This window comes from Ranitomeya variabilis, chromosome 4 (assembly GCF_051348905.1).
Source record: "Ranitomeya variabilis isolate aRanVar5 chromosome 4, aRanVar5.hap1, whole genome shotgun sequence".
Lineage (NCBI taxonomy): Eukaryota > Metazoa > Chordata > Amphibia > Anura > Dendrobatidae > Ranitomeya > Ranitomeya variabilis.
In genome coordinates this window covers 345,600,839-345,621,534 of record NC_135235.1, presented here as the reverse complement: position 1 = coordinate 345,621,534, position 20,696 = coordinate 345,600,839, and the positions used below count along the sequence as shown (strand labels likewise).

At 43.6% G+C, this 20,696-nt stretch overlaps 1 protein-coding gene across 3 annotated transcripts in view; it reads right to left on the bottom strand.

Moving 5' to 3' along the window:
- The window catches only part of LIG1 (DNA ligase 1), a 572,167-nt gene that overhangs the window by 225,167 nt on the left and 326,304 nt on the right, over window positions 1-20,696 (bottom strand). For all 3 annotated transcript variants that reach the window (XM_077250677.1, XM_077250678.1, XM_077250676.1), the window contains 2 exons: window positions 13,802-13,878; window positions 13,621-13,712 (listed from right to left, as the gene is read on the bottom strand). In XM_077250677.1, the coding sequence (XP_077106792.1) occupies window positions 13,621-13,712; window positions 13,802-13,878 (169 nt within the window). The remainder of the gene's footprint in view (window positions 1-13,620; window positions 13,713-13,801; window positions 13,879-20,696) is intronic.

Below are 20,696 nucleotides of genomic sequence, written 5' to 3'. Positions count from 1 at the left end.
TTAAATCGGATATAGGCCCTGAGAAGGTCTCTGTCTAGAGTACATTGTGTCCCCCAAGATTAGGGAATTTTGCCTGTCTTGGGTGTGCCTGCTGTGGTAATATGCTGAAAGGGAATTTTTGTTTCTAACACCCACACACTGGCAAAAGGATTTATATCAGAGATAGATACACATGTACATCTAGTTATGTAGTGTATATGATAGTATGCCCATGTGGGCTGACCTACGTGGGTGAGACAACCATGGAGGTTAAAGCACGCATCGGTAAACATAAGAGCACCATCAGGACTAAGCTGGTGGAATTACCAATTCCGAAGCATTTTTGTGATAATAAGCATTCAGTGAGTCAAATGAGGTTCAGAGTTATTGATAGTGTACCAATTCTTAGAAGGGGAGGAGACAGGATTAAATTATTAAAACAAAAACAACTTAAATGGATCTCTAGGTTAGGTTTATTACAACCTAGGGGTCTAAGTGTGGACTATAATTTGCACATATGTGCTTCCTGATGTGTGATACTGTGTGGCCTCTATTCTGTATGGGATTGTTTTTATTGTTACTTACCGTATTTTTCTGACCATAAGACGCACTTTTTTCCTCCAAATTTGGGAGGAAAGTGTGGGTGCGTCTTATGGTAGGGATGTAACGTGGGGAGGGGGCAGCAGCGAGTGGGATTGCACTGGGAGGCAGGAGGCAGAAAAATGTCCCTGCCAGGCTTCAGGAATCAGTGCTGGGGAAACCACATGGTCCCGATCATTAAAGTGCAGTGAATATTCATTAGTTGCTTCCCTGCCCACCTGTCAGCTGAGCGGTGAGCCGGGAGTAGCAAATAAATAGTCCTTCACAGGGACACACATGGTTTCCCCAGCACTGGATTCCTGCAGCTGCTGGGGAGATCTATGTGTCTGGTGGAGGCAGGAGCAGGAGCCAGACGGGAGACAAAAGATCACTGCATACCTGCCTGGGGCTGTGCTGGGTGCTGAGTGCTCCAGCACAAGGACCTGTGTGATGTCAGGAGTGGGCGGGCTGGAGCATCACATGGCAGCACAGAGCCCTCCCTCTCCTGATGTCATCACAGGTCCTGCAGACACCACACTACAATCTGCAAGCTTCCTCCTGTGCTGTGGAGAGGCAGGGAGAGCTCTGTGGTGTCATGGGATGGGAAGCTCCAGCATTTTACCTCACGACAGATGGCTGGCTGCCACAATTAAAAGGTTAGTCTTTACAACACACAATAAAGCACTCTGCCATTCCTGTGGTTAACTATAACTCCCAGCATGCCATAGGATCTGCAGGACATGCTGGGAGTTATAGTTCTCCCATGGGTTCTTAAAACAGCACTCCAGTGTTATTTATCAGTGCTGGAGTGGTGCTTTAAATATAAGCCCTGTGCCCCCAATTCTTAAACTCACCCTCCAGCGTCTTCATATAGTACTTCACAGCCACCACACTGGTCCCGTAGCTTCCAAAATAATAACATACTATTATATATAATAACAACACATATAATAGTATATTATTAAATATTTTACCACCTTTTTTGCTTCAAATATGTTTTTCCCTATTTTCCACCTCTAAAACCTGGGTGTGTCTTATAGTCTGGTGCGTCTTATAGTCCAGAAAATACGGTATTTTGGTAATTTTATCATCTGATTTTAGGTTTTAATGTTCTTAGACGACCGATGGAAAAGGGGACTTTGTGTCCTGAATTATCTATATGATGACCTGGCTTCCCCTCCTCTGTTCGCCTGTATTTGATTTATTTTGTGGGTAGAGAAATCACTAGGTGTATTCTATATTATGTTTTGTTATCCTTATCTTTTTCTTTTTTTGAGTTATAGAGTAATAATAGCTGTTTTACATCATCCTAGCGGTGCCCTATGTATGTTGCTATGGATATGGCCATACCACTACGATTGTGTTTTCAGCGACATGCGCGCCCCCTTCCCTTGTGTGACGTCACATGTTCGTTCATGTGATGGGGCTGTCCTCTGGTAAGGTGTGACGCTAGCGTGCTTGTGTGAGGTGCCGGTGACGTGTTTGTGGGCGGGTGCGGTCCCCATGGCTGGGGTGGCAGCGTCACATGATTAGCCATGTGGCATTGTTTACCTTTGTGTGATTGGATGTCCGCACGCCTGAGTGCTCTGAGGATCGTATCTTAGAATGCAATAACATTGATTTTACTAGTGTAGAGATCAGATTGAAGAATCCATTTTGTCTTCCTATTCAGAAACGTCTGGCTCATATGAGCAAACTTGAGCAAGGTAGACATTTCCTTTTATGGACGCATTCCTTCTTGTTATTGTGACCTTTAACCTACATTCCAGAAGTTGAACGTTATCAGTAGAATAGATACTCTTTTGTTAGAGAATATGAGCACTTGTACGCATGTCTGTAAAAAGTCTAACATTTGCTATAAAAAGGATGGGTGAGAGACCAGGGGGGCCAGAAGCGCTCCTGGGCGATCCCTGTCTATGTACACACGAACCTTTTGTATTGTGTGTTATTTACTTGGATCTCTCTACATCAGAAAGCCAGGGACGGATGAGGACTCAACAATTCTGGCGCCTGAACAGGGACCTGAGGAGAGAGTGTTTGCTCGAGATTTACCTGCGGATACGGACAACGGAGATCTGGGATAATGGACGGCAAATGAAAAAAACCTGGCCAGGTAAGAGACATTATTAGTTCTCTTTTATCTGCCCTGTATTATCCGAAAGATCTCTATGAGCCGTGTCACGCTGGGTTAGTCTAGTAGTGAGTAGATACCTATAAAACTCGGGTTACCATATTGTATAGATTTATGAGTCTAGTCCCTGGCAGTGTGTGAACAGTGTGTGAACAGTGTGTGAACAGTGTGTGAACAGTGTGTGAGCAGTGTGTGAACAGTGTGTGAACAGTGTGAAGGTTGTGACATGTTGTGAAAGAAGAATAGAAGTACGTAGAACAATAAGCCACGATTGTTAGAACAAGGTTATTGGTGAAGTCAGCCTAACTGGGTTATGAGGTAGCGTCCTTCTGGGAGACCTCCGCCCATGCTTGACTCTCCTATAGAACTTGTTTCTACATTCCCTGGATAAGGTGTGATAGAATGAGCCCAGGACGCGGTTTTCATGAGCCTGGGACAAGTATGCTAACTGACACAGAAAGTTTTGTGATCTGTATGGTGTTGCTGGGTCTGTGTGCATAATAGCACTTAAGTACGTCCTGCATATTAGAAGAAACGGAGCAGACAAGCCCTTCAATATTTTAGCTCCCTAGGAGAGAAGGCAACGAGACGCCACCAACAGAGGAAGTGGTTGTCCAAACGTCACCTGGGGTAGAAATAGCAAATATTGAAAGGATATTTTAGCTCCCTAGGAGAGAAGGCAACGAGACATCACCACAGTGATTGTCCAAACGTCACCTGGGGTAGAAACAGCTAAAATGAGAAATAAACAGACCAAAACCGTCTTAGGACAAGTGGAAGTAGCAGATATCATACAGGAAAGATGTGGAAAGATAGTCAGAAGACAGATTAGAAGAGTGAGAGAAAAATTGGGAATTTCAGAAGCACTTATGTTCAGTACAGAATGGGAAAGACTGAGTAAAGAACGAGGTGGAATTATCAAAGATAATGGGTGGGAAGAAATCATACATTGTATGATAGAGGTCTCAAAAACAGCTAAAGAGGAGAATTGGAAGTATGATCCAGACACTTCCAAATGGATCATGGGAAAGGGAAAAAGTTGTGATATAATCCCACCACCTTACCTAGATCCAAAAGCCCAATCATTTGTACCATCTGGAAGAACAGAAGGAGGAAAACAGAGGGAAAGGGGGTCAACAGGTGTGATTATGCAGAAATTTGGGCAAAGTATTGAAGAATATAGTCAAGAACTAGAAAATAACTTTAGGGATGAAGGATTGGATTTGACTGATGCTTCAGTAAGGAGACTTTTTACAAAACAATTAATAGAGGGGCTAGATCCGAAAATCAGAGAAAAATTTAAATCCTCTACTCCAGATTGGAGAACAATTGAACAACCAAATATTGTGAAACAACGATGTTTAGGAATAGCCATGGATATGAGAGAGAATCGTAAGCCTGTTAGAATAGCACAAGCTAATACAGGAGGAAGAGTGAGACACAATTTTCCTTGCCACTACTGTAAAAAGCTAGGTCATTTCCAAAGAGAGTGCAGGAAGAAGTTGGCAGATATAAAGTCAGGCAAATTTGTTCCCAGAAATAACCCTCCCCAAACGGACAACCAGCAGAAATCTACCATCATAGATGGTCCCATACCAGATTCAGATTGACTCGATGTGTTACAAACTTCCCTACCAGCTAGAAGACCTATGATTCAGGTGAATGTGGGGGGGAGAGAGATTCCATTTTTGATAGATACAGGTGCAACTTCCTCAATTTTGAATCAAGATTTTCTTCCGAATCCGGAAGATATTTCAGAACAAACAACTTTTGCTGAGGGTTATGATGGGGTAATTCGAACACTGCCATATACTGTGCCCCTAGAGGTCTCATTAGGACCTAAATGTTTTGCATCCAGATTTTTGTATGCCAGAGGTGCCCCAACATGTCTGTTAGGAACTGATGTACTAAAGAAATTAGAAGCTAACATCAATTTTAGGGAAGATGGCACAGTTATGTTGACTATCCCTGATGATGCAGAATCATTAGAACAATATGTCAGAATTCAGGCTTTTGAGGATTATACTGAAGAAAAAGAGTACACCACAGATCTAGATCTCTCAACGGTCCCAGAAACACTGTGGGCACAGGGTGACACTGATGTGGGATTATTGCATATTTCTCCTGTAAAATTATCTGTGCAACCAGGAGCTGTTCTCCCACAGCTCAGACAATACCCTGTGAGTGCCCAGCAGGAACTAGCAATTACAAAACAGATAGAGGGATATAGAGAGAAAGGAGTTTTGGTAGAGATTCAATCACCTGCTAACACTCCTCTGTATCCAGTCAAGAAGAGAACTCTTGATAAGGGTTCTATGCCCAAATATCGTATGGTACATGATCTAAGAGAAATAAACAAAGTTCTAGATCCAATCACCCCAGTTGTACCCAATCCTCATACGTTACTATCACAGATACCAGCCAGTTCTCAAGTGTTTACTGTAATAGATCTTTCAAATGCATTTTTCTCGGTTCCTTTACACCAAGATAGTTGGCATTTGTTTGCATTTACATTTAAGGGCAAACAGTTGGCGTGGACACGCCTTCCACAGGGAATGATACACTCCCCTACTCTTTATTCAAATGCCCTACAAACAGTTCTTCAAAGGTTTGAACCTGAATCACAGGTAGTAATTTTGCAGTATGTGGATGACCTACTACTTTGCTGCCCAGATCTAGAAACAGCAGAAAGGTCCACTGTGAGTTTACTATGTTTTCTAGAAAAAGAAGGGTGTAAAGTGAATAGACAAAAGCTACAAGTTTGTCAGATCAAAGTGGTCTTTCTAGGTCATTGGATTTCTCAAGGTAAAAAGCATCTTACACCTCAAAGAACTGAAGCAATAAGACAGATGAATGAGCCTAGAAATCATAAACAGCTACGAGCATTTTTAGGAATAGTGTCTCATTGTAGACAATGGATTATACATGCCAGTCAACTAATGCAACCACTGTATGACTGTGTAAAAAGTGAACCTTATTTGTTGACAAAAGAAGGTCAGATTTCGTTCCAACAATTAAAAGATGCCCTTGTTTCAGCTCCAGCGTTAGGGCTACCAGACTACACCAAACCATTTCAGCTTATGGCTGCAGAAGTTGATTCCCATGCTACAGGAGTTCTTACCCAGAAGCATGCAGGGAAACAAAGACCAATTGCATATCTTTCAGCAAGGTTAGATCCAGTGGCCAGGGCAGCGCCAACCTGTGTACGTGTAGTTGTTGCTGTCTCGCTATTGTTGGACAAAGCATCAGAAATTGTCCTAGAGCATCCACTCACAGTTCAAACTACACATGATGTTTATGGGATATTAAACCAGGTCCAACCAAAACACATTTCCATGGCCAGACATTTGCGGCTACAGTGTTCTTTGCTGCTCCCCTCTACTATCACATTTGCAAGGCTTCAGACTCTCAATTTAGCAACACTGCTACCTCTCGAGTCTGAAGGGGGGAATAAGGACACTGATCCACACGCAAATTTTTTCCCTACAGACACACATGATTGTACAGAGCTCATTTTACAAGAAACGGTAGGCTTACCCAATGTATCCGAAACACCACTTCAAAATCCAGATTTAGAGCTGTTTATAGATGGTAGTAGGTTTGCAGATGACACAGGTAATTTCCATACAGGGTATGCAGTTGTGTCAGAATCTGAAACTCTCAAAGCAGAACCTCTTCCACCGAAACAGTCTGCACAAGAAGCAGAACTAACAGCATTGATTGAAGCGCTAAAAATAGCTGAGAATCAGACAGCTAATATATACACTGATTCTAGGTATGCACATGGTATTGTGTTTGATTTTGGAGTAATCTGGAGAGCTAGAGGTTACATGACAGCGTCAGGCCAACCTGTAAAACATGCTTCTTTGATCAAACAGATCTTAGAGGCTGCACAAGAAACAAAAGAAGTAGCAGTAATTAAGGTAGCTGCACATGTGAGACTCGACACTAGGGAATCTAGGGGAAATGATAGGGCTGATAAAGCAGCCAAGGCAGCAGCGGTCAAACCCTTACAGCAGGTTCATACTGTAAACCCCACAGAAAATACTGAAGATAGACTGAGACAAGCACAGGAAGATGCAGGAGAAGAGGAGAGGGACAGGTGGAAAAAGGAAGGGGCAGAAGAACAAGCAGGAATTTGGAAGAAAGATGGACTAATATGTCTACCTAGAGCCTGGTACCCGATTGTAGTTGGTGGACTCCACCACCCTACTCATGTGTCTGCAAATGCAATGACACTACTGGCAAAGCAAGTCTGGTTGGCTCCAGGTTTTGGCAACTATGCAAGAGACTATTGTGCTGCATGCGTTATATGCCTAACACATAATCCCGGACAGACAACAAAGACCCCTATGAAGCACCACGTCCGACCTCTCTATCCGTTTCAGCGATTACAAATAGACTTTATCCAGCTGCCAAAAAGTAATGGGTATGAGTATGTGTTGGTGTGTGTGGACATGTTCTCAGGGTGGCCAGAGGCCTATCCAGTTCGGAAGGCTTCAGCTAAAAACACTGCTGTAAAGCTAGTTGCCGAACTGATACCCCGTTACGGTCTCCCTGAAGTGATCGAGTCAGATAGGGGTACTCATTTCACTGGAGAAATATTTCAAAATGTACTGAAAATGTTGGGTGTTGAAAGTCAGTTACACACTCCATACCATCCTCAAAGTTCTGGTAAGGTGGAACGCATGAATGGAACTTTAAAATTAAAAATACAGAAAGCCATGGCTGAAACAGGAAAGCCTTGGACAGAATGCCTTCCACTGGCCCTTTACTCAATACGCAATACCCCAAGGGGTAAGACTAAACTGTCTCCATATGAAATTTTGTTTGGCAGGACTGCCAATTTAGGATGTTATTTTCCACAACAACTTGTGTTAAATATTGAGTCATTGACTTCTTATGTGCAAAATCTTCAGAAACAATTAACTAAGGTGCATGCACAAGTTTTTGCTTCTCTTCCAGATCCTGACAACACTGAAGGAAGTCACAAGTTGGAACCAGGTGATCAAGTCTATGTAAAAAGACACACCAGAAAGGCTCTTGAACCAAGATTTGACGGACCCTTCCAAGTCCTGTTGACAACACCTACATCAGTCAAGCTTGAAGGAAAGGCATCATGGATACATGCAAGCCATTGCAAAAGAGCAGTATAAAACTCATAACATTGATGTTAATAGTATTAACCTCAACGGAGGCATGGGATAGACTAAATTCTTTAACCCCTTTGAATAATAGATTCGTGCAACATCATAGAAAATTAGTACATGACATTTAAATTAAAGGACGTACAACGACTCAGAGATCAGTATGATAAAGACAATGACCAGAATAAGGATAGCTGGTGGTCTGATACTTTCTCTTTTCTCAACCCAGCCAACTGGTTCAGAGGAATCGGCGGGTGGGTTGCTGGGATCATGCAGAGCATAATACATATAGTTATGATTATTGTAGTCATATACGTACTATTCCAGATTGTGCTCAAGGGTATCTCAGTATGCACAGATAAATTTTGTGTAATAGATGCAAGAGTATAAATTTTCTTCTTCATTCTTATGTTATCCTCTAGTAATTCTAATTAATATTACTGTACTAATTTTTGTTTTTATATTTTAGTATACTTATTGCAAAACAAAGAAAAGGTTGTGAGAGTTAAACGGAAGAATTGATACTAGATTTGATTTTCTTATTAATAATATAAGTGTGTACATGTGTAATACCAAAAATAAAGGCTTTGTCTTTGGCCCTGTGGTAATCTAAAATATGGATATGTTAAAGGGGGATTTGTGATAGATTATAAAAGGAATATGTCAAAGGGGGGAATTGTAGAGATCAGATTGAAGAATCCATTTTGTCTTCCTATTCAGAAACGTCTGGCTCATATGAGCAAACTTGAGCAAGGTAGACATTTCCTTTTATGGACGCATTCCTTCTTGTTATTGTGACCTTTAACCTACATTCCAGAAGTTGAACGTTATCAGTAGAATAGATACTCTTTTGTTAGAGAATATGAGCACTTGTACGCATGTCTGTAAAAAGTCTAACATTTGCTATAAAAAGGATGGGTGAGAGACCAGGGGGGCCAGAAGCGCTCCTGGGCGATCCCTGTCTATGTACACACGAACCTTTTGTATTGTGTGTTATTTACTTGGATCTCTCTACATCAGAAAGCCAGGGACGGATGAGGACTCAACACTAGGTAAGTGCTGATTGGCTGATGTACTTGTGCGATTTTGGTGCTTTTTGCCGGCAGCTCATCGATTGGTTGGCAATAATGTTTACTATAAACAACACATGACGCTTAAGGGCATTGGTTTATCTATAATGTGTCATGCTGTGTAGAAGCTGGTGATTGGCTCTGCAATCTATTGGTGGGATATCGACATGTGACCTGCTGCTGTGATACGCCTTATGCTATTAGCTGAAAGTTTAAACATATAAGAGAGGGCAATAGTGATTGGTGAATGGGTATTAGGAGTTGGGCATACGGCCTAAACAGGAATTTGTGTTGTGAATTCTGTTCTCGAGCTCCCTCCTGTGGTTATGAATGGTACTTCGGCGAGTTCTGTTCATGGACTCCCTCTGGTGGCTGTGAGTGGAGCTGCTGGTTCTGAGATTCCTTCTCCAGCTGATCTCGTTCAGGTCTCGGCTGGCTGCTCTATTTAACTCCACTCAGATCGTTACTTGATGCCAGCTGGCAATGTCCTAGTACTGGTTCAGTTCACTTGGATCTTTCAGATGACCTGTCTACTTCAGCAAAAGCTAAGTCCTTGCTAGCTTATTTGTTACCACTGTGTTTTTGTCCAGCTTGCTATAATGAATTTATCTTGTTAGCTGGAAGCTCTGGGATGCAGAGTGGCACCACCGCGCCGTGAGCCGGTGCGGTGGTTTCTTTTGCACACTCTGCGTGGTTTTTTGTTAGTTTTTTATGCTGACCGGAAAGATACCTTTTCTATCCTCAGTCTGTTTAGTCAAGTCTGGCCTCCTATGCTGAAACCTATTTCATTCCTGTGTTTGTAACTTCCATCTTAACTCACAGTTAATATTTGTGGGGGCTGCCTATTTCTTTGGGGAATTTCTCTGAGGCAAGGTAGGCTGTATTTTCTATCTTTAGGGGTAGATAGCTCTTAGGCTGTGAAGAGGCGTCTAGGCAGAATCAGGATCGCTCCACGGCTATTTCTAGTTGTTGTGATAGGATTAGGGGTTGCGGTCAGCAGAGCTCCCACTTCCCAGAGCTCGTCCTGTATCGCTAGTTTGCTCATCTGGTCATTTCTAGTGTTCCTAACCACCAGCCCAACATAACAAATTTGTACTATATTATGTTGCTATGCACTTTGTACACAATTTATATGTTGCCGGTCGTCCTTTATGAAACGTTGTAGTTTATATGTATATTTATGTAAGTGTTAACTTGCATTAAGTAAATTATGTGGGCAGTCTTGTGTGGGTGATTGGTGGTTGTAAAACCACTTCCTATATAAGGCCGCCATTACCACTGTATTGTATGCTTGAAAAAGACCTTTATGGTTGAAACGTTGCACTTGGCACAATAAAGTAAACTTTTTTTCTTGCTGACTTGGCAGATGTCCAGAAGGCAGTCATTGACACACTCCACAAGGAGGGTAAGCCACAAAAGGTCATTGCTAAAGAAGCTGGCTGTTCACAGAGTGCTGTATCCAAGCATATTAAGGGAAAATTGAGTGGAAGGAAAATGTGTGGTAGAAAAAGGTGCACAAGCAACCGGGATAACAATCCTTTCAAGACTGCGGTTAAGAAAAGGCCTTTCAAAAATTTTGGGGAGATTCACAAGGAGTGGACTGCTGCTGGAGTCATTGCTTCAAGAGCCAAGACACACAGAGGTATCCATGACATGGGCTAAAAGTGTTGCATTCCTTGTATTAAGCCATTCATGACCAATAGACAATGCTAGAAGCTAAGGGGAAAAAGACCTAGACTGTTGCTCAGTGGTCCAAGGTGGTGTTTTCAGATGAACGTAAATTTTGCATTTCATTTGGAAATCAAGGTCCCAGAGTCTGGAGGAACAGTGGAAATGCCACAATCCAAGCTGCTTGAGGTCTGGTGTGAAGTTTCCACAGTCAGTGATGGTTTGTGGAGCTATGTCAACTGCTGGTGTAGGTCCACTGTGTTTTATCAAGACCAAAGTCAGTGCAACCGTCTACCAGGTAATTTTAGAGCACTTCATGCTTCCCTCTGCCGACAAGCTTTTTGGAAATGGAAATTTAATTCACCAGCAGGACTTGACACCTGTGGGGGCTCATGCTGTATATAGGAGGCCAAAAGCATACCAAGATAGGGATGAGGGGGCCATGCATACCAGGATAAGGATGAGGGGGCCATGCATACTAGGATAGGGATGAGGGGACAATGCATACTAGGATAGGGATGAGGGGGCCATGCATACCAGGATAGGGATGAGGGGACAATGCATACCAGGATAGGGATGAGGGGACCATGCATACCAGGATAGGGATGAGGGGACAATGCATACCAGGATAGGGATGAGGGGACCATGCATACCAGGATAGGGATGAGGGAACAATGCATACCAAGATAGGGATGAGGGGGCCATGCATACCAGGATAAGGATGAGGGGGCCATGCATACTAGGATAGGGATGAGGGGACAATGCATACCAGGATAGGGATGAGGGGGCCATGCATACCAGGATAGGGATGAGGGGACAATGCATACCAGGATAGGGATGAGGGGACCATGCATACCAGGATAGGGATGAGGGGACAATGCATACCAGGATAGGGATGAGGGAACAATGCATACCAGGATAGGGATGAGGGAACAATGCATACCAGGATAGGGATGAGGGGGCCATGCATACCAGGATAGGGATGAGGGGGCCATGCATACCAGGATAGGGATGAGGGGGCCATGCATACCAGGATAGGGATGAGGGAACAATGCCAAATATACTATTGAGTCAATAAGTTGTCCCAGGTTTTTTGTAGTAAAATTAGGTGCCTCAGCTTATACTCGAGCATATAAGGAAAAAATGACAAAATCACCATTTTTTGCATTCGAAAAAGAAAATGAATGAGATCAGAAAAAAATAAAATAAATAAAAAATAAAAACAGCTCCGCTCACAAAAAAAAGCCCTCATAAAATGCTAGTTGACCCCCTCAAAAATGGTTCTAAGTATATGGCAACCGAAGCAATATTTTTTTACCTTTTTACAATCAGTATGTATTCGGCAATACCACACTTATTTAGCGTTTTGTTTTATTTTGCCCATGGTTCTCAGAATATGGCAACTGAAGCCTTTTTCTACCTAAGTGAGCAATATAAAAAAAAAACATATTATGTTTAATGTGATATTGCCGAAAACATGCCGATCCATAGAACGTAGCTAACAGGTCATTTTTACTGCAAAATGAAGCTTGTAAATCAAAACCACACTGAAATGTTAGTTTTGTTTTTAACTCAACACTTGTAATTTGGAGGATAGGGAGAAAGAATGTATTTATTTTTTAGCCTCTATAACACCTGCATCAAAATCAGAACAAAACCTAACTGTGGCCTCACCGTACATCAGTATTTGGTCAGGATTTTGCCAATATCTTAAGTAAAACCAACACAGGGGGAAAAAACTAATTGAAAAAATTCACATGTCGTGCATTGTGGAGCCACTTCCAATTTTTGGCTTTCTAATTCAGATGAAATGTTAATAACAGCCATGGAGCTGCTGATCTTTCTCTTTGCCTTGTTCCTTCTATTCTTCCGACCATGATGTCTTTCTCCAGTGATTGCTCTCTTCGTATAAGGTGTCCAAAGTAAGCATATCATAGCTTGGTTACCCTTGCTTCGAGTGACACATCTGGCTTGATTTGATCCAAATTGGTTTATTCTTCTTGCCATCCATGGTAATGGTAACATCCTTCTCCAGCACCACGTTTCACAGACGTTGATTTTTCTTCTTCTATCTTGTTTCATTATCATCCAAGTTTCGCATCCATATGCTATTACAGAAAAGACCAGACTATATACGAGCAGCGTCTGTCGCCAGTGAGTGTTTCCTCAATTTGAAGACCTTGTCCAGTGACTTAATTGTTGATTTGCCCATAGCTATTCTCCTATCGACTTCCTGTGTCGTCGCTGCATCTTGAGTGATCATTGATCAGAATAGGTTGAAGTCCTTTACAACTTCCAGTTTGTCGCCGTCCATCTCAAATGTGTCCCGGTCATATCTGGCAGTAGTAAATATCTTTGTCTTCAAATGGGAGCAGGATGTTGGGGTAATTGACAACAAGCAGTGGGATGACAGATTATCCTTGATTCCCCAGCTTTCCACTAGTGAGGCACAAAGGCTGTTAACAGATGTACCTGCTGTAGCGGGTACACAGGGCTCCCAAATTCATGCCTAAAATTGGGGTAAGAGAAGATGACTTGTGTGCAAGATGTGGTACAGGCCCTGACGATTTGCTACATATGTTTTGGTCATGTGGTTCCATCTGGAATTTTTGGACACAAAAGTCATAGACCACAAAACTCATAGACCACATAAACACAGTGTTTAGGGTTGTGATTCCTATGAATCCTCTTTCACTATCGTATGAACAAAGCCTGAGAACACATAGATGGGGCAAACATTCCTCCTGGAATCTATTTGTGACTATATTAAGCATGCCCATTGGTAGTTACTTTAAAAAGGCTGAAACTTAGTAACTGGGATGGATCCACCTCCACCTTGGCAATTAAGAGTAATTTCTCCTTGTCACTTTAGTTTTGATCAAAAACACTTAAAGTGATTGGTCAGAGCTGAATTGCAGTGCTCGCCTATGATCATGAACAGCCACGCTTCCCCGGCCCATCATTAGAAGACATGACCACTTGCGCTTCCACTTTTCAGAAATGCAGTAACATTAATGGATTGGGATACATTCATGCCAATACTCACATTGTCCAGGAGGCGTTAGAGAAACTGCTTGAGCAATAGCTGAAAGAACAGACAGCTCTGCCAGTCCAATTCGGAGTTTTCCTCCTAAAGCTCTAGAAAAAAAAAAGTAACAAAAAACATAAAATGGGAAAAAACAAAGGAATAAAGCAAAGTATAAGAGGATCTTTTAGAAAGCACATACCTAGCTATGTATCGTGCTTCGGACTGTCTGCAGGCCACAAATAATCCTTTAATGATATCAATCTTCTTGTTCATAGCCTGCAATAAAACAAAATGAGCACGTAAAGGAGAGCAAGTGAAGTTCTTCACAGAGTAATGCCACCTGCACACGTCTGTTTTTTAAGGACTGCAAATATGGACACACACACACCCATTGCATTTTATGGTGGTGTGCACAGGTCAAGTTATTTATTTTTTTTTATATGGACCGTGTTCTCAGGCGCAGGGTGCTGAAGACAGCTCTGATCATTGTCGCCTAATCCCTCTGAACTCAGCGCGACCAGGTGACAATGATAGGAGTTTTATTCAGCACTTGCTGTGTAGACAGTTTGTAAAATAAAGAATTAAATAAGAAAATTGGCCTGAGCTCCAGCGTATTTTTGATAATCAGCAGAGGAAAAGACTATGGCTGGGGGCTGATGTTACTAATCTGGGAAAGGGGAAGATATCTCAAAAAGTTCCAAGGCTACTAATAGCTCACATCTGTTTGCTTAGCCTTAAAGGGAAGGTGCCGCGTTTGTGGATCATTAATTAATCAATGTAATGTAGCATAACATGCTGCTATAACCAAGACTTGAATGCATGTAAAACAGATTTCGTGTGTTATACGAGTAGAAAGAAGGAACTAGGGGCTGACATCGTGTTCACAGCAGTAGCACGACACTATCAGTGTCAGAAAAGGGCACCCCATGGACATAGGAGATAATAGCCCGGCGCTGACCCTATCTCCAACATTGCAGCCACATTAGCAGTGAGCTGGGCACGCCTCTGTGGGCTGTACAACTCACTGCTTGTAGGTGTGACTAGCCGCCATTTTACTATAGCCCAGTGCAATCTGCCGAGCTCCACTTGCTCTCTATCGCAGGACAGAAGCGCTGACTGGAGCCAGGAGAGTGGGGAGTATGGGTGATTTACCTCCCTGCTCCTCTGTACTCCAGGTACTGCACGTTCTGGGCAGACATCCCCTGCTCCTCACACGCTGCCCTGTGTGCTTCTCCTGCTCTGTCTCCGCCTCGCCACTTGCACACAGTCCCAGTGATCTCCGGTAAGCTGCACTCTCCCCCTGTGTCGCTCTCCCTCTCTGTGCGGCGTAGGGGGGTCTCTGTGCGTCGTGGGGGGGTCTCTGTGCATCGTGGGGGGGTCTCTGTGCATCGTGGGGGGGTCTCTGTATGCCATGGGCGGGGGGTCTCTGTGCGCCGTGGGAGGGGGGTCTCTGTGCGCCGTGGGAGGGGGGGGTCTCTGTGCGCCGTGGGAGGGGGGTCACTGTGCGTGTGTGCAAGCATCATCCGATGGGACTACAAGTCCCATCGGACGATGCCTGCTACACTGACAGTGATTGACACATTAGCCAATGATGGGACAGTAATAGTCCCATCATCCGGCTAATGTGTTGAATGAAAAAAATAAAAATAAATACTCCATACATACATGCTACATACATGCTACATACATGCTACATACATACATACATTACATACATACATACTCCATACATACATACTACATACAGTACATTCATACATTACATACAATACATACATATAGACATACAGTACATTAAACATAGATTACATACTCACCATTACTTGTAATTTTGTTCCCCGAAGCCAGTGTCATCTGTAAAAAATATGAAAAAAACAAACAACCCATATACTCCCTGTCCGCAGAAATCCACGAGTGTCCCACGACGATCTCCCATGGAGAGCAGCAGCATCAGATAATGCGACTGCTCTCCAGGGGCTCCAGGAATACAATGACGGCAGGAAGGTATCCTTCCACCACTGTATTCCTCTGCCGCTGTAAAAAAAAAGGCCCTAGTCTCACTTTATGCCATTGCTGCATGATAAATTTTCCCAGGCAGTAATTGCCATAAAGTGAGATTTTGTCCTAAGGTAACCTCTCAGTGATGCACTGCAGGAGCCATTGTCTCCTGTCAGTGTGTCACTGAGGGTCCTATAGAGCAGTGACATCACCCGATGTCACTGTTCTATAGGGGAGATCGTCATGAGACACTCGTTATTAATTGGACTACGGCGGACAGGTAGCATACGGTTTATTATTTTACGTTTTTTGCAGGCGCTGAAGTATGGCAAGTATGGTGAAATGAAGAATAATAAAATACTTTTTCCTAATGTGTGCGTGTTTTATTAACCATTTCTTACTATTGGATTAATAACGGATAGGCGTCTTATTGATGCCTCTCCGTTATTAACCCGTCTTAATGTCACCTTACAATAGCAAGGTAACATTAAACCCTTATTACCTCATATCCCACCGCTACACGGGAGTGGGAAGAGAGGGGCTAAGTGCCGGAATTGGCGCATCTTACAGATGCGCCATTTCTGGGGCGGCTGTGGACTGGTATTTGTAGCCAGGGGGGGGGGGGGGCCATATCCATGGCCCCTCTCTAGGCTATGAATATCAGCCCGCAGCTGTCTGCGAGCGAGGCATTTCTGGCTATAAAATATAGGGGGACCCCACGTAATTTTTTTTTGGGGGGGTCCCCCTATTTTAATAGGCAGTAAAGGCTACGCAGACAGCTGCGGGCTGATATTCATAGCAGGCTACAAATATTGGCCCCAGGCCGTCAGCTTTCCCCCTCTGGCGCAGAAAATTGCACGGGAGCCCATGCCGTGTTTTTTTTTTTTTTTTAATTCAACGCTCATAAAAGCCTCTTTCACACTTGCGTCGGTACGGGTCCGTCGCTATGCGTCGGGCCGACGCACGTTGTGAAATTTGTGCCCGACGTGGGCAGCGGATGCAGTTTTTCAACACATCCGCTGCCCATTCTTTAGTCAGGAAGGAGGGGGTTCCTGTACTGAGCTGCGTATTTTGGTAATATGCCCTTATTTACTCTCATGCCGTATATATGCACTATAAGCACCTTCTACTAGTGGTGCAATATGCTATATGTCCTGTTTAACTGGATAGGGTTTCCTCTTTTGCTTGTAAGCATATTTGCTACATACTGTACCTTATGGTGTTAACCCTTCCCTTCATGGTTCACTGTAACTTTATAGATCATATATAGACATTTTGGACAGTTGTACATATAATTGTTTTGTTATTATTTTAGGCATGTGTGTATGTATCACTTGATCTTGTGGCATATTCCTGCATGCAGACAGTATTATTCTGTCACATGTATCTCCACTGGCTACTATGAGACTTGTTTTTATTTGTTTTTTGTGATTAATAAAATATTGATATTTTTATTGGCATTCAAGCTTCCGGTTGTTCCTTTGATTTATTTTGCATCTATGGAAGTGCTTTCTTTGTTTAGGCCTAATATTTGGTTATATGTATGTATGGAGTAGGAATGTAGTATGTATGTATGTAGCATGTATGTAGCATGTATGTAGCATGTATGTAGCATGTATGTAGCATGTATGTAGCATGTATGTAGCATGTATGTAGCATGTATGTAGCATGTATGTAGCATGTATGTAGCATGTATGTAGCATGTATGTAGCATGTATGTAGCATGTATGTAGCATGTATGTAGCATGTATGTAGCATGTATGTAGCATGTATGTAGCATGTATGTAGCATGTATGGAGTATTTTTTTATATTCAACACATTAGCCGGATGATGGGACTACTACTGTCCCATCATTGGCTAATGTGTCAATCACTGTCAGTGTAGCAGGCATCGTCCGATGGGACTTGTAGTCCCATCGGACGATGCCTGCACAGACACAAAGACCCCCGGCAGGCCGTACAGACCCCCCGGCAGGCCGTACAGACCCCCCCCCGGCAGGCTGTACAGACCCCCCTGGCAGGCCGTACAAACACCCCCGGCAGGCCGTACAGCCCCCCCGGCAGGCCGTACAGACCATCCACGGTCGCGCACAGACCCCGGAGAGGCCGCACAGACCCCGGAGAGGCCGTACAGACCCCCCGGCAGGCACGCACAGACCACCCACGGTCCCGCACAGACCCCGCCCGCACAGAGACACGCAGTCTCCGCCCACGCACCGCCCACACCGGCCGATACCCGATATTTGCAGTATCGGAATGCTCAACACTAGTTAATTATAGGGGGACCACACACACAGTTTTTTGGGGAGTCCCCCTATTTTAATAGCCAGTAAAGGCTAAATATACAGCTGCAGGCTGATATTCATAGCCTGGGAAGGTCCATGGGTATTAACCTCTTCCTAGGCTATACACATCATATAGTTCTCACATAATATTGCCATATAGATCACACATAATGGCGCCATATAGTTCTCATATAATACCATCATATAGATCACACATACCGCCATAGTGTTCTCATATAATATCGCCAGTGTTCTCATATAATACCGCCATATACTTCTCACATAATACCGCCATATAGATCACACATAATACCGTTATATAGATCACACACAACACCATGTAGATCACACATAAAACCACCATATAATTGTCACATAATAATGCCACATAGCTCACACATAATCCCACAATATAGTTATCATATAATAGTCATATATTTTTTACATTATTCCACCATACTGATCAAACATAATACCACCATAAAGATCACATATAATCCCGTCATATAGATCACACATAATGCCATAATACATATAGATCACACATAATGCCATAATACAGATCACACATAATACTTGTCCGCATCAAGTGTAGTCTATTTGACAGTACTATGTAAAAAATATATATGCTGGCACCATGTGTGATCTATATGGCAGTATTATGTAATAAATATATATGGCGGTATAATGTGTGGTTTTTATGGGAGTATTATGTGATGAATAGATATGGCAGCATTATGCATGATCCATATGGCAGTGTGCTGGTCTATGGGGGGGGGTCACTCCCCATCACGCTCCGTGTCTCACCCCTGCTGTTCCATGTGTATCTCTCTCCCCATCATGCTCCATATGTGTCTCACTCATCATTCTACATGTCTCTCTCCCCCATCAGTCTCTCTCTGCCATACAATGTATCTCTACCTCCACAATGCCTGGCCATTCACTGCAGACCTGGAGCTCCTTATTTTACTGATGGATGAGTCACAGACAGCTCGGCTCAGATAAACGCTGCTCCATACACACACTAGTGATGGGCAGTCCGTCTCTTATTCGTGATCCGGCTCCGCTCACCATAAAGAGCCGGCTCTTTCGGCTTGTGAACCGGCTCTTTTTTTAATAAAAATACTTTTTATACTGTCATCGTTCCAGGTCTTTCCCTGTACAGTGAGGGCCTCATTACACACCTGTATAAGTATCTAGTGAAGCAGTACACACTGTGTTTAGCATTGCTGTTTCCTCAGATTGTTGGCTCTTGTGAACAGAGCCCGTGCTACTCGTTTGTTGTCTTAACCTGTATCTACTATATAATTGTCTAAGGGTCACTTCTTTCTGTCTGTCCTTCCGTCTGTCACGGATATTCATTGGTCGCGGCCTCTGTCTGTCATGGAAATCCAGTCGCTGATTGGTCGCGGCAAAACAGCCACGACCAATCAGCGACCGGCACAGTCCGGCGGAAAAATGGCCACTCCTTCCTCCCCGCAGTCAGTGCCCGCTTCATACTCCCCTCCAGTCAGTGCTCACACAGGGTTAATGCCGGCGGTAACGGACCACGTTATGCCGTGTTTAACGCACTCCGTAACCGCTGCTATTAACCCTGTGTCTCCCCAACTTTTTACTATTGATGCTGGCCATGCGACATCAATAGTAAAAAAATGTAAAGTTAAAAATAATAAAAAAAACCTGCTATGCTCACCCTCCGTCGTCGCGTCCTCTCCTCGGCAGTGCAAGCGGCAGGCTCCAGTGCCAAGGATGGTATGCGAGAAAGACCTTCCATGACATCACGGTCATGTGACCGCGACGTCATCACAGGTCCTGCGCGCATCCAACCCTGGGACAGGAAGCTGCCTCGTGCACCGCACACAGGCGACAGGACTACAAGGGCTCCCTCGGAAGGTGAGTATATGTTTATTTTTTATTTTATCTCTTTTTTAACCTGTTACATACGTGTCTGGGCAATATACTACGTGGCTGGGCAATATACTATGTGGGCTGGGCAATATACTACGTGGCTGGGCAATATACTACGTGGGCTGGGCAATATACTACGTGGGCTGGGCAATATACTAAGTGGGCTGGGCAATATACTACGGGTCTGGGCAATATACTATGTGGGCTGGGCAATATACTACGTGACTGGGCAATATACTACATGACTGGGCAATATACTACAGGGCTGGGCAATATACTATGTGGATGGGCAATATACTACTTGGCTGGGCAATATACTACGTGGCTGGGCAATATACTACGTGGCTGGGCAATATACTACGTGGCTGGGCAATATACTACGTGGCTGGGCAACATACTACGTGGCTGGGCAACATACTACGTGGCTGGGCAATATACTACGTGGCTGGGCAATATACTACGTGGACATGCATTTTCTGGAATATCCGATGCGTTAGAATCGGGCCACCATCTAGTACCATATATGTATATATGCCATGGATGAGGCCACAGTAAAGTGTATCTTTATTTGGGACAAAAGGTAACTCAGAGGTCATTGCAGATGATGATGATGATGAACATATCATTTGTCATTCCTCCTACACAGTCACATACCAGGGAGGAAGCCACTCAAGCCAGTGTAATATTGCACCTTTATTTGGGTCACATGGTAACTCACATGCATTTATTTACAGTCCACAGACTCCACTCTACCTCTCTGCTGTCTGCTCCTCCCACATGAGTCACAGTCACACTTCACTGGCTGAATCTGAGAAGCTGCCAGGCCCAGACAAGAAAGAAAAAAAAAAAAAAGACTCGGCTCCTTTCATTCACAGGAGGGAGCTAGCTCTTTGTATTGGCTCG